Source organism: Paralichthys olivaceus, chromosome 1 (assembly GCF_024713975.1).
Source record: "Paralichthys olivaceus isolate ysfri-2021 chromosome 1, ASM2471397v2, whole genome shotgun sequence".
Taxonomy (NCBI): domain Eukaryota; kingdom Metazoa; phylum Chordata; class Actinopteri; order Pleuronectiformes; family Paralichthyidae; genus Paralichthys; species Paralichthys olivaceus.
The window spans coordinates 24,276,790-24,297,140 of record NC_091093.1 but is presented as its reverse complement, the minus strand read 5'-3'; the positions used below and the strand labels follow the sequence as shown (position 1 = coordinate 24,297,140).

Sequence of the window (20,351 nt, the reverse complement as noted above, 5' to 3'; positions counted from 1 at the left end):
CTTCCATCCCTCTGGGTCTCTCTACATACTAACACAGTTTCCACCCAGTCCTGTCCTGTTGATGCTCCTAAGATGCTGCTGCTGTGTAGTTTCCTGTGTTAGTTTGCCCTCTGCCCTGTGTCTCAGTGCCAGCTGATTTTGAGGCAGCCAGGCCAGAGGAGTCTCAAGACGAGACAGGAAGACCTGAGCAGAGCAGCCTCACCCCAAACCCCACTCCCATCCCCACTGAAACCCAGTGCCCCAAACGACCCCCTCCTCCCCTTTCGAGGGTGGAGGGGTTGGGCACTGTGGCACCAGCAACTAAGGCCAGCTGTGAGTAACTGAGCTGGTGGATTGCAGTGCTGGTTTGCAGGATTGCAGTGCATGGTAATTGTACAGGTTTGCATTGTTGCAAATGCTTGACTTAGTCCTCTCTCCTTTGTGCAGCTGCTACTGAATGCCCATTACAAACAACAAAGCCCACTAGTGCTATGAAGACAGTCATCTGTGTTCAGTGTTATGATAAGGCAACAGCTGTGTGTGCGCGCGTGCGTGCGTTCGTTCGTGTGCGTGTACTGCATTGCATGTATATGTTGTAATGTCCCCTTTGCCCATCTCATTGTCATTTCTGCTGTACCACTGAAGCAACTGCTGGGCCTAGCCAGGATTGTTCAGAGGCGAAGGCTGAGCAACCGTCTCAGACTAAATGTGAATCTGAGACTAAAGCAGGTACACCTTGAGAAGTTGTTACACTAATGAAATACCACCATAGAGCTGGAACTGCATAACTAGTTCTGTTTTGTCTTGGTTGTAGCATTAAATATTAAATAGGATGTGAATGGACATGAGTTACTACAAATCAGTAGTTTGTAGTAGAGGTGATTACTAGAGATGTTCTGATACTGATACCAGCTGATACTGCAGGGTTGTACATTGGCAAATCTATGTACCAATACCACGTCTTTAAAGTTTATTAGTTTCACCCAGATAAAAGTGCAATTTTTTGCGGAAATCAGGTTTTCTTTGCAGCTCCAAAATGCGGTTGCGCTGTTTACTTTCACTGGCAAGTAATGACGATGTGTCCTAGAAGTAGTTCTGCACTTAAACAGCTATTTAAAGCAATTAATTGCATGTTCAGTTATTGTGTGTTCCTATATTCATTTATTTTGGTTATTTTTCAGTTACGACTGTCAAACTAAATAAATAAAAGGTAGAAGCTAGAAAGCTTTATTGTTATTGTACAGGATACAATGAGATTAACAGTTGAAGAAGTTCTATGTTGTTCATTTTTTTAATGCATGTATTTGTTTTTCAAAGCTTTTAACCTAGGCCAGGCCATACAGCAATGAGCAGTCGTCACTTTATACAATGATAGTAGCATGCATCTGTTAAAATACTTTCCAAATGCATTCTTATCAGATCAGTATTTGTTATGAGTAGATACGTTAAGTCCAGGTATTGGACTCAGTATAGTAAAGGGAAAATGGTATCGGAACATCTCTAGTAGTAACTATATTATAGATTGATAGTCGCTTGTTCGTCTCGGTTCTGGTGTTTGTCAGATTTGTAGATTTGTGGAAGGTTTTCTGAGTAGGTCTGCTGTTTATTGAACTTTACACTATTTGTCCATATTCATTAGGCCAAAGCAATCTGTGCTCATATTGTATTTTATGTGGGAGGAAGATATGAGCTGGCATTTAGGCTCTATATCACTGTAGAGACAGAGATAGGTCTCAGCAAAGCCAAGAGCCTTTTGAAGAACTGGATGAGAGGAGGAGGGTTGAGGTCTTAAATGCCAGCCTGTGGATAGGAGTCACTTTGCCAGATGTTAAGACTCTGCCCTTTTGAGCGCTGCTGAAAATATACATGCATGTAACAAAAAGAAAGCCATACACAAATGTTAACACACTGGCTCCCTGTCATGTTTGAATTAACAACCATTTTTAAACACTATAAACGTGTTACATTCATAAGTCTCATCATGTTTGCCTCCTTCAAGGGCTGTGGATACAAAAAAAATGCTTAGCACTCAACTGCTCAACAAATTCACCATTGTCTGATGTGTTTCCTCGCTACTTCAAAAGTTTACTGAATCGATAATGTAATGGTCTGTGTTGTATGTGTTTGTCTAACTGCACTGTCAGCTCCGGTTTGTGTCTTGTCGTGTTTTGTCTGGTGCGATGCCAGAGATAGTCACCCAGGATAATGGTGCAGGTTTGTGCACAACCTAGTGTGTCTTGCCTTGTGCCTCTAGCGCATTTGAATCTGTTTTTTTTAAGTGTGTTGATTTTCTTTCATGTTTTAATCGTGTGTGACTAATCAAAGTCAGAGAGCTCAAAGTTAGATGGCAGACAGGCACCACATTTTAGTTTTTACACTTACACTAAAGTGTAAGTGTACTGTGCTCTGTGTAGGGTGTGGGTGCAGTTACCTTCCTTCTGATCTGTTTCCTGACCTTCCTAAAGTGAGGCTGAGTCTCTGGTCGTCCTCAGCATTTGTGTGCTGCAGACTGACCTTATCAGAGTTAATTGTGTTTGAAAGGGGCTCCTCTTCATTCTTCTCCTCCTTCCAGCGGCTCTGCCTCAGCCCCAAGCAGAGGACTCGGACCGATACAGGCGCAGGTTTAACATGAGGATGCTCGTTCCTGGACGCCCGGTAAAGGAGACGCCAGCCAACCCACCCCCTGTGCCCATAGAGAGACCCGCCTACAGGGAGAAGTTCATTCCCCCCGAGCTGAGCATGTGGGACTACTTTGTGGCCAAAGTAAAGAACTGAATGCAACCTACACTATGTGGAATTGACTGATGATATCTGTTCATGGTCTTCAGGCTTTCTCTCTCACTCTATCTGCCTTTTCAATTCAATCGTTCTCCTCCGTCATTATTGTCTCCCTCTCAGCCTTTCCTGCCGCTGTCAGACAGCAACGCTCTGTGTGACTCAGATGAAAGCGGCGCAGAAGATGACGAAGACGATGATGACGCCTTCCTTTCCGACACACAGATAACGGAGCACTCCGACCCCAACTCCTACAGGTAGAACCTTACTTATTTTCATGAATATCCAGCTTTTGAACCTGTGCTTCAGAGTTTAACTTGCGTGCATTTCTGTCTGCCTGTCTGTGTGGTTTATAGCTGGTCTCTGATCCGCCTGGTCATGGTGAAGCTGGCTCATCACAATGTCAAGAACTTCCTCCCTCTCACTGGCCTCGACTTCACAGGTACCTCGTCGTTGACACTAAGCAGCTCCTTAAATTCAATAGAAAGCATTTATTCTTTGTAAAGACATCTTAGTATGCTTTGTGGATAATTTGTATAAATAATATTAGACAATATATCTGTGTCAGATTTTGAATTTCTTTTACTCCCTATTATCATATGAGCATCAGACCCAAAACAAATCTATAGCCATTGGTCTATAATAAATATACAATAATTAACTATTAACTGTTGTTGCTGTTGACTGTAAACAGCATATCTACAGTATATGCATATGATTTTATGTCACAGACCTGCCGGTCACTTCCCCTCTAAGCAACGCTGTGCTGAAGACTTTAGAGAACTGGGAGCAGCTTCTGCTGGAGCGCATGAACAAGTTTGACGGCCCGCCTCCCAACTACATCAACACTTACCCTACTGACCTCAGCGCAGGAGGTGGCCCTGCCATTCTCCGACACAAGGCCATGCTGGAGCCAGACAACACACCCTTCAAGTGAGTCATGCTCGTAGAATCATCTTCAGTGAACCATATACAGTACGTTAAAATACACACGTCACTCACTAGGACTGGACGATTAAAAACATTTATAGCACTAAACCTAAATGTAATTTGACTTGAGTTTATAATCAGAATAGATGTTTATCCTGACATTATTACTAAACTTACTCTAGTTTTTCTTATCATATCATAACATATTTCTGTCTATATCCTTTCATTCAGGACAAAGAACCACCAGTCCTTTCCAGCGAGACGTCTTTGGCATTTCCTGGTCAAACAGGAAGTTCTTCAGGAGACTTTGATCCGTTACATCTTTACTAAAAAAAGGAAGCAGTGTGAGGTCAGTGGCCCCTACTCACAACAAAACGTCTGCTTGTTCTTTTCCCCCCATGTCAGCGTTCATTAGCTAAACTGTTTAAACCATTGCTTTATTTAACAGTCATATTTACACCTGAATTATTATTCATACATTTGTTTATGTTGTTCACTCCCATTAACATATTTACTGTATTGGTCCAAGTATAAAACTATATTCTTTTGAAAATTACATTTTAAAAAGTAAATCTGTCTCACCTAAAAAAAACAGCTTAAAGTTGGCAAACATGCTGCCCACAATGATCATGACTTAATGATAAAGTCATCAAATGACTCTTGTGCAACCAAGAAATATACAATGTCAGAATGTCTCAACACGTGTGTACTTATGTGAATAAAAACTGAGCGGAATTTTAAATATTTTTTTATGTAATGTGTGTTTCAAAAGGAGACAATTACGTTTGAATAATATCTTTGGGCCTATACAGTATAAAATGTTGCACAGCATGTCTATAGTAGGTGACCCAGAAGAATGGAGAGCAGAAACTATGCATTATTCAATATAATTAGACTACTTTGGATTTAACTGTAGCTGTCATCTCTCCATTCATCCAGCTCCATGCTGATGAGATCGATCCAGATTATTTATTTACATTTGATCACCAGAGATCTTGTCAATCTTTTTCATTTTTGTTTCCCTCCATGTTTTATTTTCTGTGTTTGTGCATGTGTTGTGTGTCGTGCTGTGTTGGTGTGTTGTGTGTCTATATTGCCTCTGTGTGTGTTGTGTAGTCTGTAGAGAACCATATGGACCATATAAGCCCAAACTGCATAGCAGGAGCTAGCCGCCCCTATAAGGTAGTATCATTCACTGTACCAGCCCTGGCCCTTTCTGTCTGTCTGGAAGAGTCACTGTAAAGAAAAGCTTGAAGGAGCAAGAGCATCAAACTTTAAGAAATAATAAGTGTGCACCAGCCTGACGGAGTTCAGGCTTGCAGGTTATAATTAGAGGCAGCACCGCACTGGGTGCAGCTCTTGATGTCTCCTCTCCAGCTTGGACTGAAAGTGATTGTGCTGTCAATTTATCTGGCATAAAGTCTATTCAAGGCTCTGACGCTTAGATCTAACGTCTGCTCTTTCTCTGTCACTGGGACACTTATAACATCCACTCACACAACCTCACATTCAAACCCTCCAAAATAACACGTCTCCCTGTGTTTCTCACTCCTTTCGCCCTTCTAGCTGGACTGTTTCTGGTGGACTGAAAAATAAAAAATGAAATGCTTCTTTTAAAGAGAGTTGGCACATATAATCAGCATACTAACTTGCATGCACACTGTCGGGGCTGTGTGAGTCTTGTTAATCACTGTAGGAAACCCAAAAATCAAGATATGATTATACGTCTTTATATGTTACCGTCTCCTATGATTGCTCCTCTCCCCTTGTAAATGTGCCTGTACTTTACGCTACTTTCATGTCAAGGGGGAGACTCGATGGCCAAAAGCAAGTGATATATTTTTCTGCCTGAGGAAATGATTTAACATGAGTGGTATTAATGAGGAATGGCTTTCTGGGCATTGATTATTCAAAGCAGACATGAGCATTGTCGCTTTAGTTTTTCTTAAACCTCGACGTTTTGTTTCTCTTTACTTTTCCAGGTGGAGGCAGATCTGGGGTACCCAGGAGGCAAAGCTAAAATCATTCACAAGGAGTCTGATATTATCATGGCCTTTGCCATCAATAAGGTAAATTGTGTTTGACTAGAAAGTACTGGGAAACTTATTTTTACATGCTTATAGAATTAATTTCCTGGAAAGACCTCTGTAAATTGGTACAAAGTAAAGGGTAAAGACAAAGTGCCAAAATACATCATCCTTTCCAGGAACTTCCATCTGAATATTCAAATATATGTCACTGCTTTTTTAGGAAATCAAATGATAAATGATGACATTAAATTCCACCTTATCTCGCTAATCTTTTCCCACCCTCCTCATCCCTCTCCATTCCTAGGCTAATTCCAATGAGATTGTGTTGGCCTCCACTCATGATGTCCAGGAGGTGGACGTGTCCACTCTAGTGGCTGTCCAGCCTTTCACCTGGATAGGAGAGGACTTTGATAAGGAATCCCGCAGGTCAGACCCAGGATATTTATGCTTTCAACAAATAAACCTAAAGAAAAGAAACTCTTAACATCTGAAAAATGACTTCTACGTGACGTGTGGTTGTGTTTTCTTCTACAGCTCTGATGACATAGACCATCGTTCCTCTCACACCAACATTGCCCAGGCCAGCTCTGCCCCTTTTGCACCCCCCCAGATGCCGGTCTCTGCCTCTATGCCGTGGCTCGGCAGTGGACAGACCAGCATGGGAGCAAGTGTGGTACGAGCTCCCTCACTGCAAACTGATAGATACAGTAGATAAACACAAACTCATAGATATCGAATGCAATTGTTAGTAATCGACACCAGGGGGACACTCAGCTGTGTTCCTGACATTTTGGTCCACAATAGGTGCATCAGTTTAAAATCAACACCCAATAGTTCTGAATGTAAACTTTAAAGGAGTCTGTGATTCAGGTTTAGAATGACACAAGACCATTTGGATTTCTTGATGTACCCTGTGGAACATTTTCAGAAGAAGTGTGTATTTTTATTTCTTATCATTGTTAAGCCAAACTGAGCCATGACGACTAAACAGCTGTCCTGCTGAGTCTATGGTGGCTGATACAGAGAGGAGGTGTGTTTTTCATGGCAGAGATGGATGCATATAAACACAGATAGCAGCAGCTCTCACAGGCGGCTACCCAAGGTACAGATTTGCGTCACACGTACATGCGGCCAGGGTTCTCCATGTCCCAGCCGTGTTGATAAATGCTGAGCGTGATACACTAAGCTAGACAGCACGTTGGGAGTCATACAGTTCAGCTAATTATGGAAGGGGGATTCTCATGCTTGCAGTGAACGATCCCAGCCGTTTGAGGCCTAGAATAATAATTGGGGGAATCATGACTCTACCTAGAGTGTTTTTGCAGTCAAGTGTAGCTTTGACTGCAGCTTTTGAGAACATTGAATAGGTTTGCAGACACTCTGTCTACAGCTTTTATCAGCCAAGAGATTTCACACAAGTCTAGTGTTGTATTATTCTACATAAAAGATTTCAATTTACTATTGTCTGACTTACACTGCTAATTATTGAAGCTTGATTTAAAAAACACTGTTGATAAATATTACTGGAACAAAAAATAAGGAGAAACTGATAAATCATAATAGAAGTATTGATAAGCTGGAATAGGCTCAATTTAAATCTGCTGGGTCACATTGAAATATGCAGAACTAAACACTGTAAGCAAGTGAAACGTATGAACTGTCAAACTGAAGTTTGAGCTCAAGTTTCAGTTGAAATCTGTTCAAGATTGATGAAGGTTTACAGGTTAAGGTTTCACATCTGGATTTCATACTAAATTGTTTTTTATGTAAATGTTTCTATCGTGTTTTTCAGATTATGAAGAGGAATTTAAACAATGTAAAGAGAATGACGTCTCACCCCATATATCAGTATTGTAAGTGCCTTCATTGAAGCCTGTGAATCACCAGTGTACAACTGAGTTTTTATCTGAAGTTTCTTTATCCAGTTTTACTTATCTTCCTCTCATCTGTGTTGTTCTTTTGTGTCCCTTTCTCTTTTTTTCTCTGTGTTTGTGTGTCAGACATGACGGGTGCTCAGGATGGCAGTGTCAGAATGTTTGAATGGAACAGACCTCAGCAACTAATTTGCTTCAGACAAGCCGGCAACGCCAGAGTCACCCGGCTCTATTTCAACTCCCAGGGCAATAAGGTAGATACCCACTTGCGCACACACACACACACACACACACACACACACACACACGTTTTTTGTGGACATCTATTGACATATTGTATTCCCCTACCCTTTAACCTACAGGAACCTTCAGAACTAAATGCCTAACCTAACAATAAACCGTAAAAAAAAAGTCTTAACCCTCAAACAGCTCTTTGAAATTCCAGGACCAGCCAAAGTCACACACCAGCCAAAGTCACACCGAAAAGTCTAATTATCAGACTGCTCCTCACAAGGATAGAAATACAAGTCCACACACACTGTCATGTCTATGTTTTGTCTGTTTGGTGTGATAGCTGTGATTGCTCTGTGTTACTCTTGCAGTGTGGAGTCGCTGATGGAGAGGGCTTCCTCAGTCTCTGGCAGGTCAACCAGACATCGTCCAACCCCAAACCCTACCTGGTGAGCTCACCTCCCACCTCCCTCATCTCTGTATTCACCACCCCAGCACACGCACACACATTTTCTTTTCTTCATTCTTGATAATTAAATCTGGCCTCTTTGTTCCCTCATCCCTTTCCTGACGATAGAGTTGGCAGTGTCACACTAAGACCTGCGGTGATTTCGCCTTCATCACGTCCTCCAGCCTTATCGCCACAGCTGGACAGTCCAACGATAACCGGTCTGTACTGAAGTACACCAATGTTAGACCAACACTACTCCTTTTCTGTTGACTGACAAAAATTATCTTTGGTTTATTTTTCCGCAGAAATGTTTGCCTGTGGGATACTCTGATTTCACCTAGCAATACCATGGTCCATGGTAAGAAATCCCAAGTACTTCAGACAGTCCTGCTTTAATGATTTTCCCTCTGCAGTTGTTTTGTGATTCAATTTCACATTTCTTCCCACCCACCTCTTTAGCGTTCCCCTGCCATGAGAACGGGGCCACTGTGCTGCAGTACGCTCCTAAACAGCAGCTGCTGATCACTGGAGGCAGAAAGGGCTTTGTGTGCGTGTTCGACATCCGCCAGAGGCAGCTGCTCCACACTTTCCAGGCCCATGACTCAGCCATCAAGGCCCTCGCACTGGATGCCTTCGAGGACTTCTTCGTCACTGGCTCCGCAGAGGGCAACATGAAGGTGACCCAGGCTCTGTCACTGACATTCCATCAATAAATGAATGTTTACAGTCACACTTATATTGTGTACTGAGCATTAATGTCTTACTGTAGGCAATGACCTCTTGAATCCACATATTTCTTTGGTATCAGCAATGACATGTAGAGATTTTGGTCTTGATGCTGGACAAATTCTGCACATTGAAACTGACTTAAAATGAATGTTGGGCAAAATTTGAGTTGCCAAGGTGGAAAGCAAGTGGATCTATTATAGTGAATCAAAATTGCAAATAATAATTATAAGTTTTGAACAAGATAATTTACTAATATTCCTAAACAACCACTGTGATGAAGAGATATCAGCAAATAAAGTTTTGATTTCTCCTTGGAATGTCATATCTTGAAACTTACCCATGAGGTTTTCATTGGATACGCCAATTATGTTTTTACTTTGCAGATATTATGTTGTTTCCAATACAGATAATTCTCTTGTGCAAACAAGTTATTTATTTTGTGTGGGAACAAGATCATATACCTGTTGGGACTGACGGGGCTGCACACAAATGTGGAGCTTTTGTGGAACCAGTTCTGCTCCTGATACATTCTGGTTTTTGTGAGTTGCTGTCAGCTCGACCATCAGTTTTTATCAATCACATTAAGAACAGACAGACTTGTGAGGAAAAAATAATTATTACACCACAGCATTCAAAATGAATTTTGGACTCTACAACTGTAATGAGGCTCCACAAAGATAAAAAGCAAGAAAATATTTAAAATCTGTTCTGTCTGTTCTTGTGCTTTCTGCCTCCAGGTGTGGAAATTAGCCGGCCACGGGCTCATGCACTCTTTTAGCAGTGAGCATGCCAAGCAGTCCATCTTCCGCAACATCGGCGCCGGCGTGATGCAGGTTGAGACACGACCCGGTAATCGCATCTTCACCTGTGGAGCAGACGGCACCCTGAAGATGAGGGTCCTCCCCGACCGCTACAACATCCCTAGCAGCTTGGTTGACGTCCTGTAATGCCCACTTCCAGTTTCAAGGGTCCAAAGAGGAAAGGGACAGAAAGACAAAACACAATAAGCTTATGTAACACCCACAAGGCATTAGTAGTATAATCGATGGGGGACAACTTAGTCAAAAGACCACCACGCTTTTGGCATCTTTCAGAGTGTGCAGTGTTCATGGGTTTACTGTCGATGTAAATCAAACCCAGAGTGACAAACGGAGCTGCAAATATTTTTTCCCAAAGGCTGAAAGCAAAGGTACAAGCAGAAGTTATCATACTTGATTTTAAAGCTAGATTTATTGTAATTTTATTGAAGAATCTCTACTCTTAGAGTGTGTCCATAGGGAAGCTATGCATGTCCTGTTCTCGTTACGCGGTGCAATCACAGGTCTATTGATAGTGCTCTGTAAAAGTGCTCAAGCAAAAATTTTAAAAGTGTGTAATTGTTGTCATTTTGTGCCCACAGCTGAAATCTCTTAGCATCTACTGTAACCAGCACTGTGGTTTGTTATTAAGTCAGTGGTTTCCGGTGTGAATCGAGTTGTTGGAATCTGCATTTTGTTGGTTTTTGCCCCCACCCCCACCTCACCCTGCCTTTTTGCCCGGCTTCTCTCAGCCCTTATGGAAGAGTTGATGGTGCATCGCTCCTATAGTGACGCCCCACCCCTACCCCACAACCCCCTACTTCTGGCTGCCCATCACTCACTCTGGCCTCTCGACCCAGCCCGGGTTGGTCGTGGAGCGTGTGTTTCACTCTGCTGTGTCTGCCATCGTCACGCCTGCCCGCTCACCTGCCCTCAAATGCCTGTTTGTGTGGCGAACGTCACTGCTAGAACATTCCTGTTTGGAAGATGATGTGTTTTACTCCTGTGACTGTGATCTCAATGTTTCCATCTGTCTGGTCCAAACCTTAAACACCCACCCAGAGCAGAAACACAAAGGTTCACTTCTAGTTTTGCACAAGATTTTCTTGAATTTCTTTTTTTTTTTTAATTTTAGCATTTAAAATAATTTATATGTTTGTGTTTGTTTGTTTGGCCATTCCTTTGTCAAACGTTTTAACTTATTGCCTTTTATTTTAGGAATGTAAGGGGTTCTACTGTATCTGACTGGGAGATGTGCAACACAGTCTACTGTATGTAAGTGTGTGTTACCTCGCTAGTTGTTTTTACTGTTTCGTCCATAAGAACTAGATATTTGCACTCGAAATTCCAGAGACACTAAAAGTTTATTTCCAATAAATAGGTTAATGAAGAAGAACCTGTTATATACAGATGAATGTCTGGCTTCATTTGGCCTAGTGGTAAAATGTTTGAAATAGTTTTAATATATAAATGATATAAATAAATACATATATATATATATATATATATATAAATGATCTTAAACATATATATATATAAATATAATCACAACAGCTTGTACAAACATTAAAGCATTTCTTTATTTTTTTTGTTCGTATCATAACCGGCTGGATTAGTTGTAACTTTTGTTAAGTGTATGTATGGTATTTATTAAAGAGATTTGTGTTTCTCTCCCTCTCTCTGCCCACTATGTGTACTGTATGTATCGTTTGTGTTTTACCAATGGTCTACTGGTGTCCGATGCATGTGTGTATGTATGTATGTATGTGTGCGTGTGTGTACATGTAATGATGCAAAACAAGCCAGTATCAAGGGTAGACACTTACTAGGGCACTTGAGCCTGAAGGTATGTGAGAGAACAGGTCATGGTCAGAGTTTTACCTTTGTAAAGTGAATAAATTCTTTTATTTCATCAGGGTGATCTGACACTGTTTCCTTTTTAATTTTCTGCCGAGAGGAATAAGTCACCAGAGAACATGCTGCTTCTGCACAGAGGCAGACGGACTGTCTCGATGTACAGAACATCTGGGGGGTGCCATGTTCATCTGTATAAAAATACATAAAAGACCACTGCCATGCAAATACACTCAATAATGCAGCTTACAACACAGACGAGCACAAGTTAACCATAATAAGTTAAATTTATATAAACTGTTTGAAACAAAATGATAAAAAAAAAAGTCTCACACTGTTAGTTACTCCAAAATCCCACATGTACATTACAAATAGGATATAAATACAGCAGTATTTACTTTTGACAGAATCATGATTATTGACCGGACGGATTTCGTTGAGTGAAACTGATTTTTAACATGTGGCAGGAGGACAAAGATCAGGCTGATGAGTATGTTTCTCTTACAAAAACCTAAATATGACCGTTTCAAATAGTGAATATTTGGTTGTCAACAGTTTTTCACTCATCAGAGATGAAGTGGACCACGTAGAGCCTGACGTAGCCCTGGTCCCACACATACAGGTGTCTGTCCTTCGGGCTGTACGAGAGCATCGCCAGCACTCCACCCAGAGGCCTCAGGTCAAAGGTCATGTTGATCGGCTTCCCCTTCAGCAGGTCAAAAGCAAACGTGACCCTGGTGTCCTTGGTGTCGGTGACGTACAGGACCCCACAGGCGATGAAGGCGTTGCCGGCCTTGGTTCGAGGGTAGGTGGTGTTTATGTAGGTGGTGACGGAGAAGGTCTTCTGGTCCAGCTGAGCCACCATGATGCTCTCGTCCGTGTTGGAGGCAAAGATCAGCCACAAGCCGTTCTCATCCACTGCCAGTTTGAAGTAAGTCTTGGAGTTGAGCAGCAGGTAGGCGAGGTTATTGTGCAAAGCGTTGTCTATAGTGAGCGTGTGAAGCCTCTTGGTGTGAAGGTCAAATCTGTGAACCAAAAGGCTTGTTGGTAAACGGAGAGAATAGACAAAGCATCTAACTCAGCACCACACTGTGTTTCAGTTTACCTGCCGATGCTGGAAGTACCAGCGATATGATAATAGAAGGATCCATTGTGAACCATGTGGCCACAGCCCTGATAGAACTTTCTGACATCAACAACATCACTGCTGTTGCTCTGGAAGGAGGCGATGCTTTGATACTCCTTCACCACACGACCTGGGTAAGAACAAGCAACAGGTAAAAATATAATAATAATGAATGTGTATCACATTGATATCATCGAATTATACCAAGGAACATTTATTTGATTTGTGATTTATATCTCCTGAGTTTGCCTTTCACACAAAAACAGTGCAGCAGCAGCAGCAGATAACAAGGTCTAAACACAGACGATGATCGTCAACCTACCAGAAAAGTGCTCTGCCACCCATATTCGCTCATCGTTCACCTGAGCAGTGTCTTTCATCCATGTGCCAAAGGTGGTCTCCATCTTTGTCACATTCCTGGGGTTGATCAGAGACTTAATCAGACACTCTGAGGGGAAAGAAGAGAATTGCTCAGGTGTTTATATCTCTACGACACAGTTTTTCTCCATATTGTACAAGTAGACAGATTTCTCTGAAAACACACCGTTCCTCTTCATGGGTTGCCCCTGTCGTTTCCCAGCCTCCTTTGCAGTTGAAGTTTCATCATTTGGAATTGCGTGTAACAGCCCTGTTGGAAAGGATTTCATCTTATGTTACTTAGTATTTACGCACAGAGTATACTTGATATAACAGTATCACCTCAAATATCTAGATGTTTGAATTGATACTTTATACTTTCACCAAGGAATATATGTTTTCACCCGTGTCTGTTTGTTAGCAGAATTACAGAGTTTGCAATTTGGGGCAGATCAAAATTTCACAGAGAGACTGTTATGCCAACTTCTGTTTCTAGTAGCCAACACCAAGGTTTCTTATCATTTGTTCATTGGCCAAAAAGGCCTCTCACCCAGGGTCTGAGCAGCCTGAAGGTTGGCTCTGTGATGCCTTGTCCTGGATGGTCCTTGAGGTCCAGGAGGTCCAGCAGGGCCCATGGGCCCAGGAGGCCCTGGAGGACCAGGAGGGCCTGAAAAAAGCACAGTGGACAACATTTAAACCATCTGACTACAAGCATAGATTTATTATGAGGATATCATAGTTGACAGAAGTCTACTCGCCCTCAATAATGACATCATTGGATGGTTGTCCCTGCTCTCCAGGCGGACCAGACTCTCCTCGCTCTCCTTTCTCACCAGGCTCTCCGCTCTCACCTGGTGGGCCTGTGGAGGACATGATGTAAAAGAGCTCAGAAAGAGAGCATTCACAACCTCAGCTCCCTGTCATTATCAACATGAATGAATCCATTGACTTGCTGAGATGAATCATTGCCGGCCGCTGTGGAGGAGAACAGAGCGATGTGGGAGAATACAGGGAGATCCGGTTCATTCAGCTGAGGCCCAAAACCACAAAGATGCATAATATTAGTGGTGAATGTGAGAGAATAGCAGCAGTTTGGACCTTTTCAGTCATTCAAAAATTTACAAGTTTGCTCTATCAATAATATTATGATTTATGCATAGATCAGGAAACTGTGTGTATGTGTGAATATGATCTGAAGTTATTATTTTACATTTGAACCCGTGGTCGCTCTCAAGCCTTTTACTCTTACATTGAACCAGTCGTCCTTCACTTTAAGTGGCCAGCATTGCCTGAGGCATAAAAAAAAGGATGTTGAGTGAAAACAGAATAGAGCTTCACTTTTTGTTTACCTTTTTTCCCTCTTTTCCCATCAGCCCCGGGCAGTCCATTCAGTCCTGGGATGCCATCAGTGCCGTTGTGGCCTGGCAAACCGTCTGCACCAGGCAAACCTACAGAAACACACACAAAAAACATCCTCACCACAGGCTGAATGGAAAACATATTCAGCAAAGATATGGGTCACTAACCCACAAAGGAGACAAACAGCCTTGGTAGATTTTTTTTAATTAAATTTAGATTCACTCACCAGGGGTTCCTGGAGGTCCTGCAACAAGAAGTTATGAAGATGTCAGCAGAATAAAAAGGGATATTTTGGAGATGAATAGTGTGAAATCTAAAGTATATCAGTGAGACATACCGGCTATACAGACTCCCTTGGTGCTGTTGCAAATGTCGATCAACAGTTTGATCTTGAGAGAAAGACATTTTTTAAAACACAATAAAACAATGTGACGCGCATAAATGTTTAACAAACTATGAGATCCTGTAAAAAACATGAAGTCTTAAATAATAAAAAGTGTACTTAAATCATTACTACAACATTTATTTTTTTACACCAAAAAATGACTCATGCTGAACATGTATTTAAATGAGAAATGGTGTTGACTTTTTAATCTGTAACAAAGAATCATGTTTCATGAACTGATCTTATTTTTGGATCATCTTGATCTAAAGTAACTTGTAATTGTAGATGTCAAATTAATCCTATACAATACTTTTCTCTACAATGCAGTGGAACTGAAGTACACACAAATACTACATGCTCTTCACAGTACAGTAGAACATTAACTTAATTACTTTTTAATTTCACATTTTAATGGTCTGATTCTTAATTACACTGATTTATAGCTGTTAATTAGGAATATGCTGATCACAGTGAAAACTGAATCACTTAAGGCCCTAAAACTAACTTAGGTCCTTCTTCAACACAGGCCCTTGAGATTATCTCTCTCTACAATTAAGTTTGTATTGTCTAGTCGTGCATACCAAGAAAATAAATTCACCACATTATCCCTAACTGCTCAAGGAACCTACAGGCCCCATTATGGTCCCAGGATCACTGCCCATTTTAACCAATAGTTGCATCAGTCATAACTGGAAAATATACAATAGTACCCCAAGTACTGCACAGTACTACCTACAGTATAGAAATGTATTTGCCACATCTCCCTCATTTACAATCTACCAGCAGGCGCCTCATCTCACCGGGACCATGGAGTAAGTCATCATCATCATCATGTCGTCCTCCACATGTGCCTTGTGGTAACTCTGGCCGTGTCGGTGCTTGTGCTTCAGCTCATCCTTCATCTTCTTCTCTGTCTCCTCTCCCACCTCCTGGCTGACCTCCTGACTGACCTCCTGCGGATAGAGCGCCTGTTCCTCTTCCTGCTGAAGCTCCTGCTGTAGCTTCTTCTCCAGCTCCTCACTCCTCTTGTTCCTGGAGTACTGATACTGTGGATGTTGCTCTGTGTTTGCCCGCAGCCCTGCCGCTCCCCTGGGCACCTCCTGGAGGAACTCCACCACCGAGCTTTGCTCCACCTCCACCAACCTTGCCTCCGTCTGCTCCAGCCTGGAATGCTGCTGATTCTGCCGGACTAACAGCACCAGCAGGCCCACAGAGTTCATCAACGCCACAACGCACGTCCCGTACAGCACCATCCGCTGAGGGAGAGTCATGCTCGGTGTCGGGATCCACATGGTCACCACTTCACCTCCTCTTTTCTGGGGGTCACCTGCCAACCTCAGCATTCACAGGGGAACACAAGTCCAGTACAGCAGTGAATGTAAAAACACAGATCTCAAAGAGCAGAGATGCAGTTTTATCACCTCGTGGTCCAAGATGCTGCCGCAAAACTCAAACCAAAACTCAAACCAAACCAGTTAAAGACACAAGAATCCAACAGAGAGGAGGTTTCTTTTGCTGTAAGTCAAGGTCCCGTCCAAATTTTTGGGAAATCTTCAAATCGAGTCCAGTCAGCTGCGTGGTCTGAGCTCCGAGTGGTGTATCTGAAGGCAGACTGGTACACACACTGCTTGTTGTGTTGTCCACCAAGTGGAGAAGGGTTTTGTGTACGTGTGTGTGCGCATTCAGACCAGTAATGTAGGAGTGGGCATTACACAATCTTCTGAGCTTGTCTGGGAAGAAACCCCCGCCTGTTCAGTCACCTGATTTATATTCATCACAACCCATTCTACTGCACCGCCGTGGGCAGACTGACATCACACACACACACACACACACACACAGACAAAACACTGAAAAACACAACATGTGAACACATGCATTGCACCAGACAAACTGTGGCAGAAGATGTTTATTGCTATTCTCGTATAGTACTAATATTTTATATCAATATTATTACTACAAACCCAATTTTTTGACTGAAGAGAAAACCCGTGCCATCAAAATCCATCAACATCATACTTTGTTCCACTTCTTCCCCTCTTCTCCACCTCCTCCCTCCATGTCTCCCCCTGATAGATGCAGTCCTTTCTCCCCGTGTCACATCTTCACATCTTCCATTCACCAATGACCCGTTTCCTTTGCTTTGATTCTGGCTCAAAATAATGACAGTTTAACAAACATATTGCATCATTTGAAGCATTTGCAGTGTGAAAGACTGTAATTTACGTTTTTTTAGTTATAGGTGTAGCTGATGTGTTTTCTGTATCTACCCAAGTCAGTTAATTGGCCTGTCTGCTGACATGGAGCAGTGCTGGACTCATGTAGCTGACCCACATGCCCTTGCAGCAATGTTATGCCCCATATAACACACACACACACACACACACACACACACACACACACACACACACGAGGGGTTTGTGCTGCTGTCCTTTTAAAACTTTGACTTTCATTGCGCACAACCAAACCAAAAACCTTATCCCTAAAATTAACCATGGCCAATTCATGCCTCACCTCAAAGGGATAGTTCACCCTTTAATTTAATCACATTTCACATCTTATCACTGACCTAACCAGGACCTCAAAAATCAAATTTCACCTCTTTAAAACTAGGCCTTGGTCCTCACGAGGTCTACTGGTCCTTACAGGTTTAGTGTTGTGTTGCAAAAAGACAGAAATAAGTACACACTCACACACACACACACACACACACACACACACACTCCAGGTCACGACAACAGAGCTCACGACCTCAATCTCTAACAGTATTGTTGTCATGTCTGCTTTCCTTCACCACTCTTTACCTCTTCCTGCCTCTCTCTGTGTGTGTGTGTGTGTGTGTGTGTGTGTGTGTGTGTGTTGTGTGTGCTCCTGCCTGAGGCTGTAGGTCACTGACGGCTTGAATTGCTCCAGCAGATGTGTGCATGTGTACATATACACAGTATAGAGCTTGAGGTCGTTCTTTGTTGTCTCTCACTCACTTTGCTCCGAGCGCTGCTGAGTGACACTGTGAGTGAAAAGCAGAGAGAAGCAGGGGATTGAACTACAGTGACATTAAAGGTGATGTTTTATCTGGACAGCTGCAATGATTTCGATCCAATAAAATGAATAATGTGGTGGAAATATGTCAACACGTCCATCCATATTCTTCGCCACCTCTTGCAGACCTTTCTCTGGTTGTGTTTCCTCCTCCCTAGGGCACAGCTGCTTTGAAAGCAGCCTTATCTCTCCTCGAGCTGAGGAGTCCGAGTCCCTCCTGCTGCTCCAGGCCAAGGACAGAAAGATGACCTGATGTGTCGTCCTACAAACTTAATCCTCCCACCCATCTCCTCTGTCTGTGAAACAAAGTTCAGCTCTGCTTTTCATTGCACTTTTATATGTGAAGCTTCACAAGTTTAGACTGTAAAGTTTAGTCATAGAATAAAAATCACTACAGCCTTAAATTTGCCACATTAAAGAAAACGAAAGAAAGAATAAAATCTATATTTAACGTCACAAAATAATCTGAATTAGAATTCAGCCCAATGAGAAATAGATGCTGCTCAGGAAATTCCCAGATCTTTCACGTTAAGCTATGATTAGTACAGAAGAGTGGAGCTGCACTGTCCATTGGACCTAAATCACAGTATTTGTAGTTATCTTCTGTATTTGTCAATTCTTCAATCAATTCCTCGAGGTCACGCAGCGGAAAGCTCATTGTCTGAATTCACATCCTCTTTTCTCCTGCACGTCATCTCTCCGTGTCTCCATCATATGTCAACTGCTCATTTTACGACTTACAAACAAACAACCTAAAGACGCTTGTGGAATGTTCCCTGTCTACAAAGATGATAAAGTGAAAACGGAAGGGAACAGAGGAGTCATAGATTCTTCTCAGACTTTGTACATGTGCTGACATTTATTGGCTTTCTGTTGGTCTTGTTTGTTCACTTTCTGAACAAATCCCTACACATGTGGTGGAGACAAAGATGTGGTTGACCACAACACAGAGGCCAGACACAAGGTTACATTAACTTCAGCTTTTGTGCTACACGGGGGGGGGTTCTCTGCGCTATCATGCAGAACAATCTGGGTCTAATAAGCCATCGCATAGGGCATCGTTCTCCAGGCAGGGCCTCAGCACACAGTCGGCTATTTGAACCATCTCACATTCTTTCACTCGAGTGTGGGCGGTGAGTGAGTTCTTTATACAGAGAGAGCAAATGGAACAAAGGCAGGACCTAAGCCAGAGAGCATGACGTCTGACGAAAACTGAAAAATAATTAATTAATAAAAATGTATTTATTTAATGAAATTAAATGAAATTAAATTAAATTAAATACACCTGGCTGAACTTAAAAAATATGCAGCAGTAAAAGACAAGGTGCACATACTTCATAGTTCATAAAAATCAATAATAAAACAACAATAATAATAATAATAATTAGTTAATCAAAAGGTTTATGTATAAAATACTAACTAAATGTAAACATGTAAAATAAACATTTATGTTGATATTTGAAACACAATATGTGTTTCATTTATTCATATATAAATTACATTACAAGTTAATACATGTTGGTTACAAATTACACAAGTTCCACAGTAGAAACAATATGTTAACAAAGACAGCAGAAAATAAAAAAGCTGAAAAATTCTATATAAATTAATATAACACACTGGGAACGTGATGGTGTCAGAGGTTTGGACAGAAACCTGGAAAATAATCTGTAAAATAAAATTTTATTGTGGTATCTGCCAGTAAAATATGACATGAAATAAGTACAACTTTAAATCAAGGAAAATGAACTGCATCAATCAATCAAAAAGAGAATCTAATTATTTAACCTCCTGGCTTTAACAAAGAGCTCAGCAACAGTAGTAGTATAGGGTTTTGTTTTTGTAGCTTATGTCACAGTAAACATCTTTAATATACTGTAGATCACAGCTCTGCTTCTCCATCTACTGGTAGTCTAATGGAGGAATATTAGAAATACTATGATCAATTCTACGATCATTCAAAAGCAGAGGAAACTTAACAAGAGATTGTTTCAGTATTAATCATAAAAAAATTATATTAAACATTTGTAAAACTGGCATTTAGAAATTCTGCTTTCTTTTGTCTTTCTCCTTTGCTAGAAAAAACTGAAAGAATCTTAACCAGCAGAAAAAAATGAAATTTACAATAACGCAAACAATAACTCAGATCTGATCTCAGAGCCCAGGTGTTAGTTTGCAGCATTCCAACCAGATCCTTTTGATGTTCAGCGGAGGAGTGACGCTTGCTTCTCATCATCGAAACGTCAAATACACACATCGTAGAAACTTGTTCCAACAGCGCATCACAACATACACACGGAACAAAGTCCTGTTCGCTCAAGGGCGCTGGCACAAATCCAGCCCCTCAAGGTTAGAAGTGTATTGTTTACCATTTCCCTGCTCTGTTGTGACGTTTGCATTACCCTGACCTGGCTTGTAACCAGCTCCGACTGCTT

General features: G+C 41.7%; 2 protein-coding genes across 11 annotated transcripts in view; one reads left to right on the top strand and one right to left on the bottom strand.

Annotated features, from left to right (window-relative positions):
• Window positions 1–11,708, top strand: part of dmxl2 (Dmx-like 2) — a 34,445-nt gene extending 22,737 nt beyond the window's left edge. For 3 of the 10 annotated variants that reach the window (XM_069525820.1, XM_069525821.1, XM_069525822.1), the window contains exons 39-55: window positions 127–312; window positions 2,552–2,742; window positions 2,878–3,011; window positions 3,111–3,196; window positions 3,486–3,687; window positions 3,916–4,033; window positions 4,801–4,866; window positions 5,667–5,753; window positions 6,019–6,140; window positions 6,249–6,387; window positions 7,507–7,567; window positions 7,715–7,842; window positions 8,191–8,268; window positions 8,397–8,488; window positions 8,576–8,628; window positions 8,730–8,947; window positions 9,737–11,708. In XM_069525820.1, coding sequence (XP_069381921.1) covers window positions 127–312; window positions 2,552–2,742; window positions 2,878–3,011; window positions 3,111–3,196; window positions 3,486–3,687; window positions 3,916–4,033; window positions 4,801–4,866; window positions 5,667–5,753; window positions 6,019–6,140; window positions 6,249–6,387; window positions 7,507–7,567; window positions 7,715–7,842; window positions 8,191–8,268; window positions 8,397–8,488; window positions 8,576–8,628; window positions 8,730–8,947; window positions 9,737–9,946 — 2,171 coding nt within the window. In that variant the 3' untranslated portion in view covers window positions 9,947–11,708. Of the gene's footprint in view, window positions 1–126; window positions 313–624; window positions 709–2,551; window positions 2,743–2,877; window positions 3,012–3,110; window positions 3,197–3,485; window positions 3,688–3,915; window positions 4,034–4,800; window positions 4,867–5,666; window positions 5,754–6,018; window positions 6,141–6,248; window positions 6,388–6,678; window positions 6,817–7,506; window positions 7,568–7,714; window positions 7,843–8,190; window positions 8,269–8,396; window positions 8,489–8,575; window positions 8,629–8,729; window positions 8,948–9,736 lie in introns of those variants that run through there. The other 7 variants (XM_020079900.2, XM_020079901.2, XM_069525823.1 and 4 more) reach the window with 5 other exon arrangements.
• A 349-nt stretch (window positions 11,709–12,057) lies between these two features.
• On the bottom strand, window positions 12,058–16,508 carry gldn (gliomedin). The gene is made up of 10 exons (XM_020079904.2): window positions 15,678–16,508; window positions 14,830–14,881; window positions 14,719–14,736; window positions 14,483–14,581; window positions 13,892–13,993; window positions 13,684–13,800; window positions 13,321–13,404; window positions 13,099–13,224; window positions 12,756–12,906; window positions 12,058–12,675 (listed from the first exon to the last, which is right to left on the bottom strand). The coding sequence occupies exons 1-10, from the start codon at window positions 16,218–16,220 to the stop codon at window positions 12,210–12,212; spliced, it is 1,758 nt and encodes a 585-aa protein (XP_019935463.2). The 5' UTR covers window positions 16,221–16,508; the 3' UTR covers window positions 12,058–12,209.
• Window positions 16,509–20,351: the final 3,843 nt, after the last annotated feature.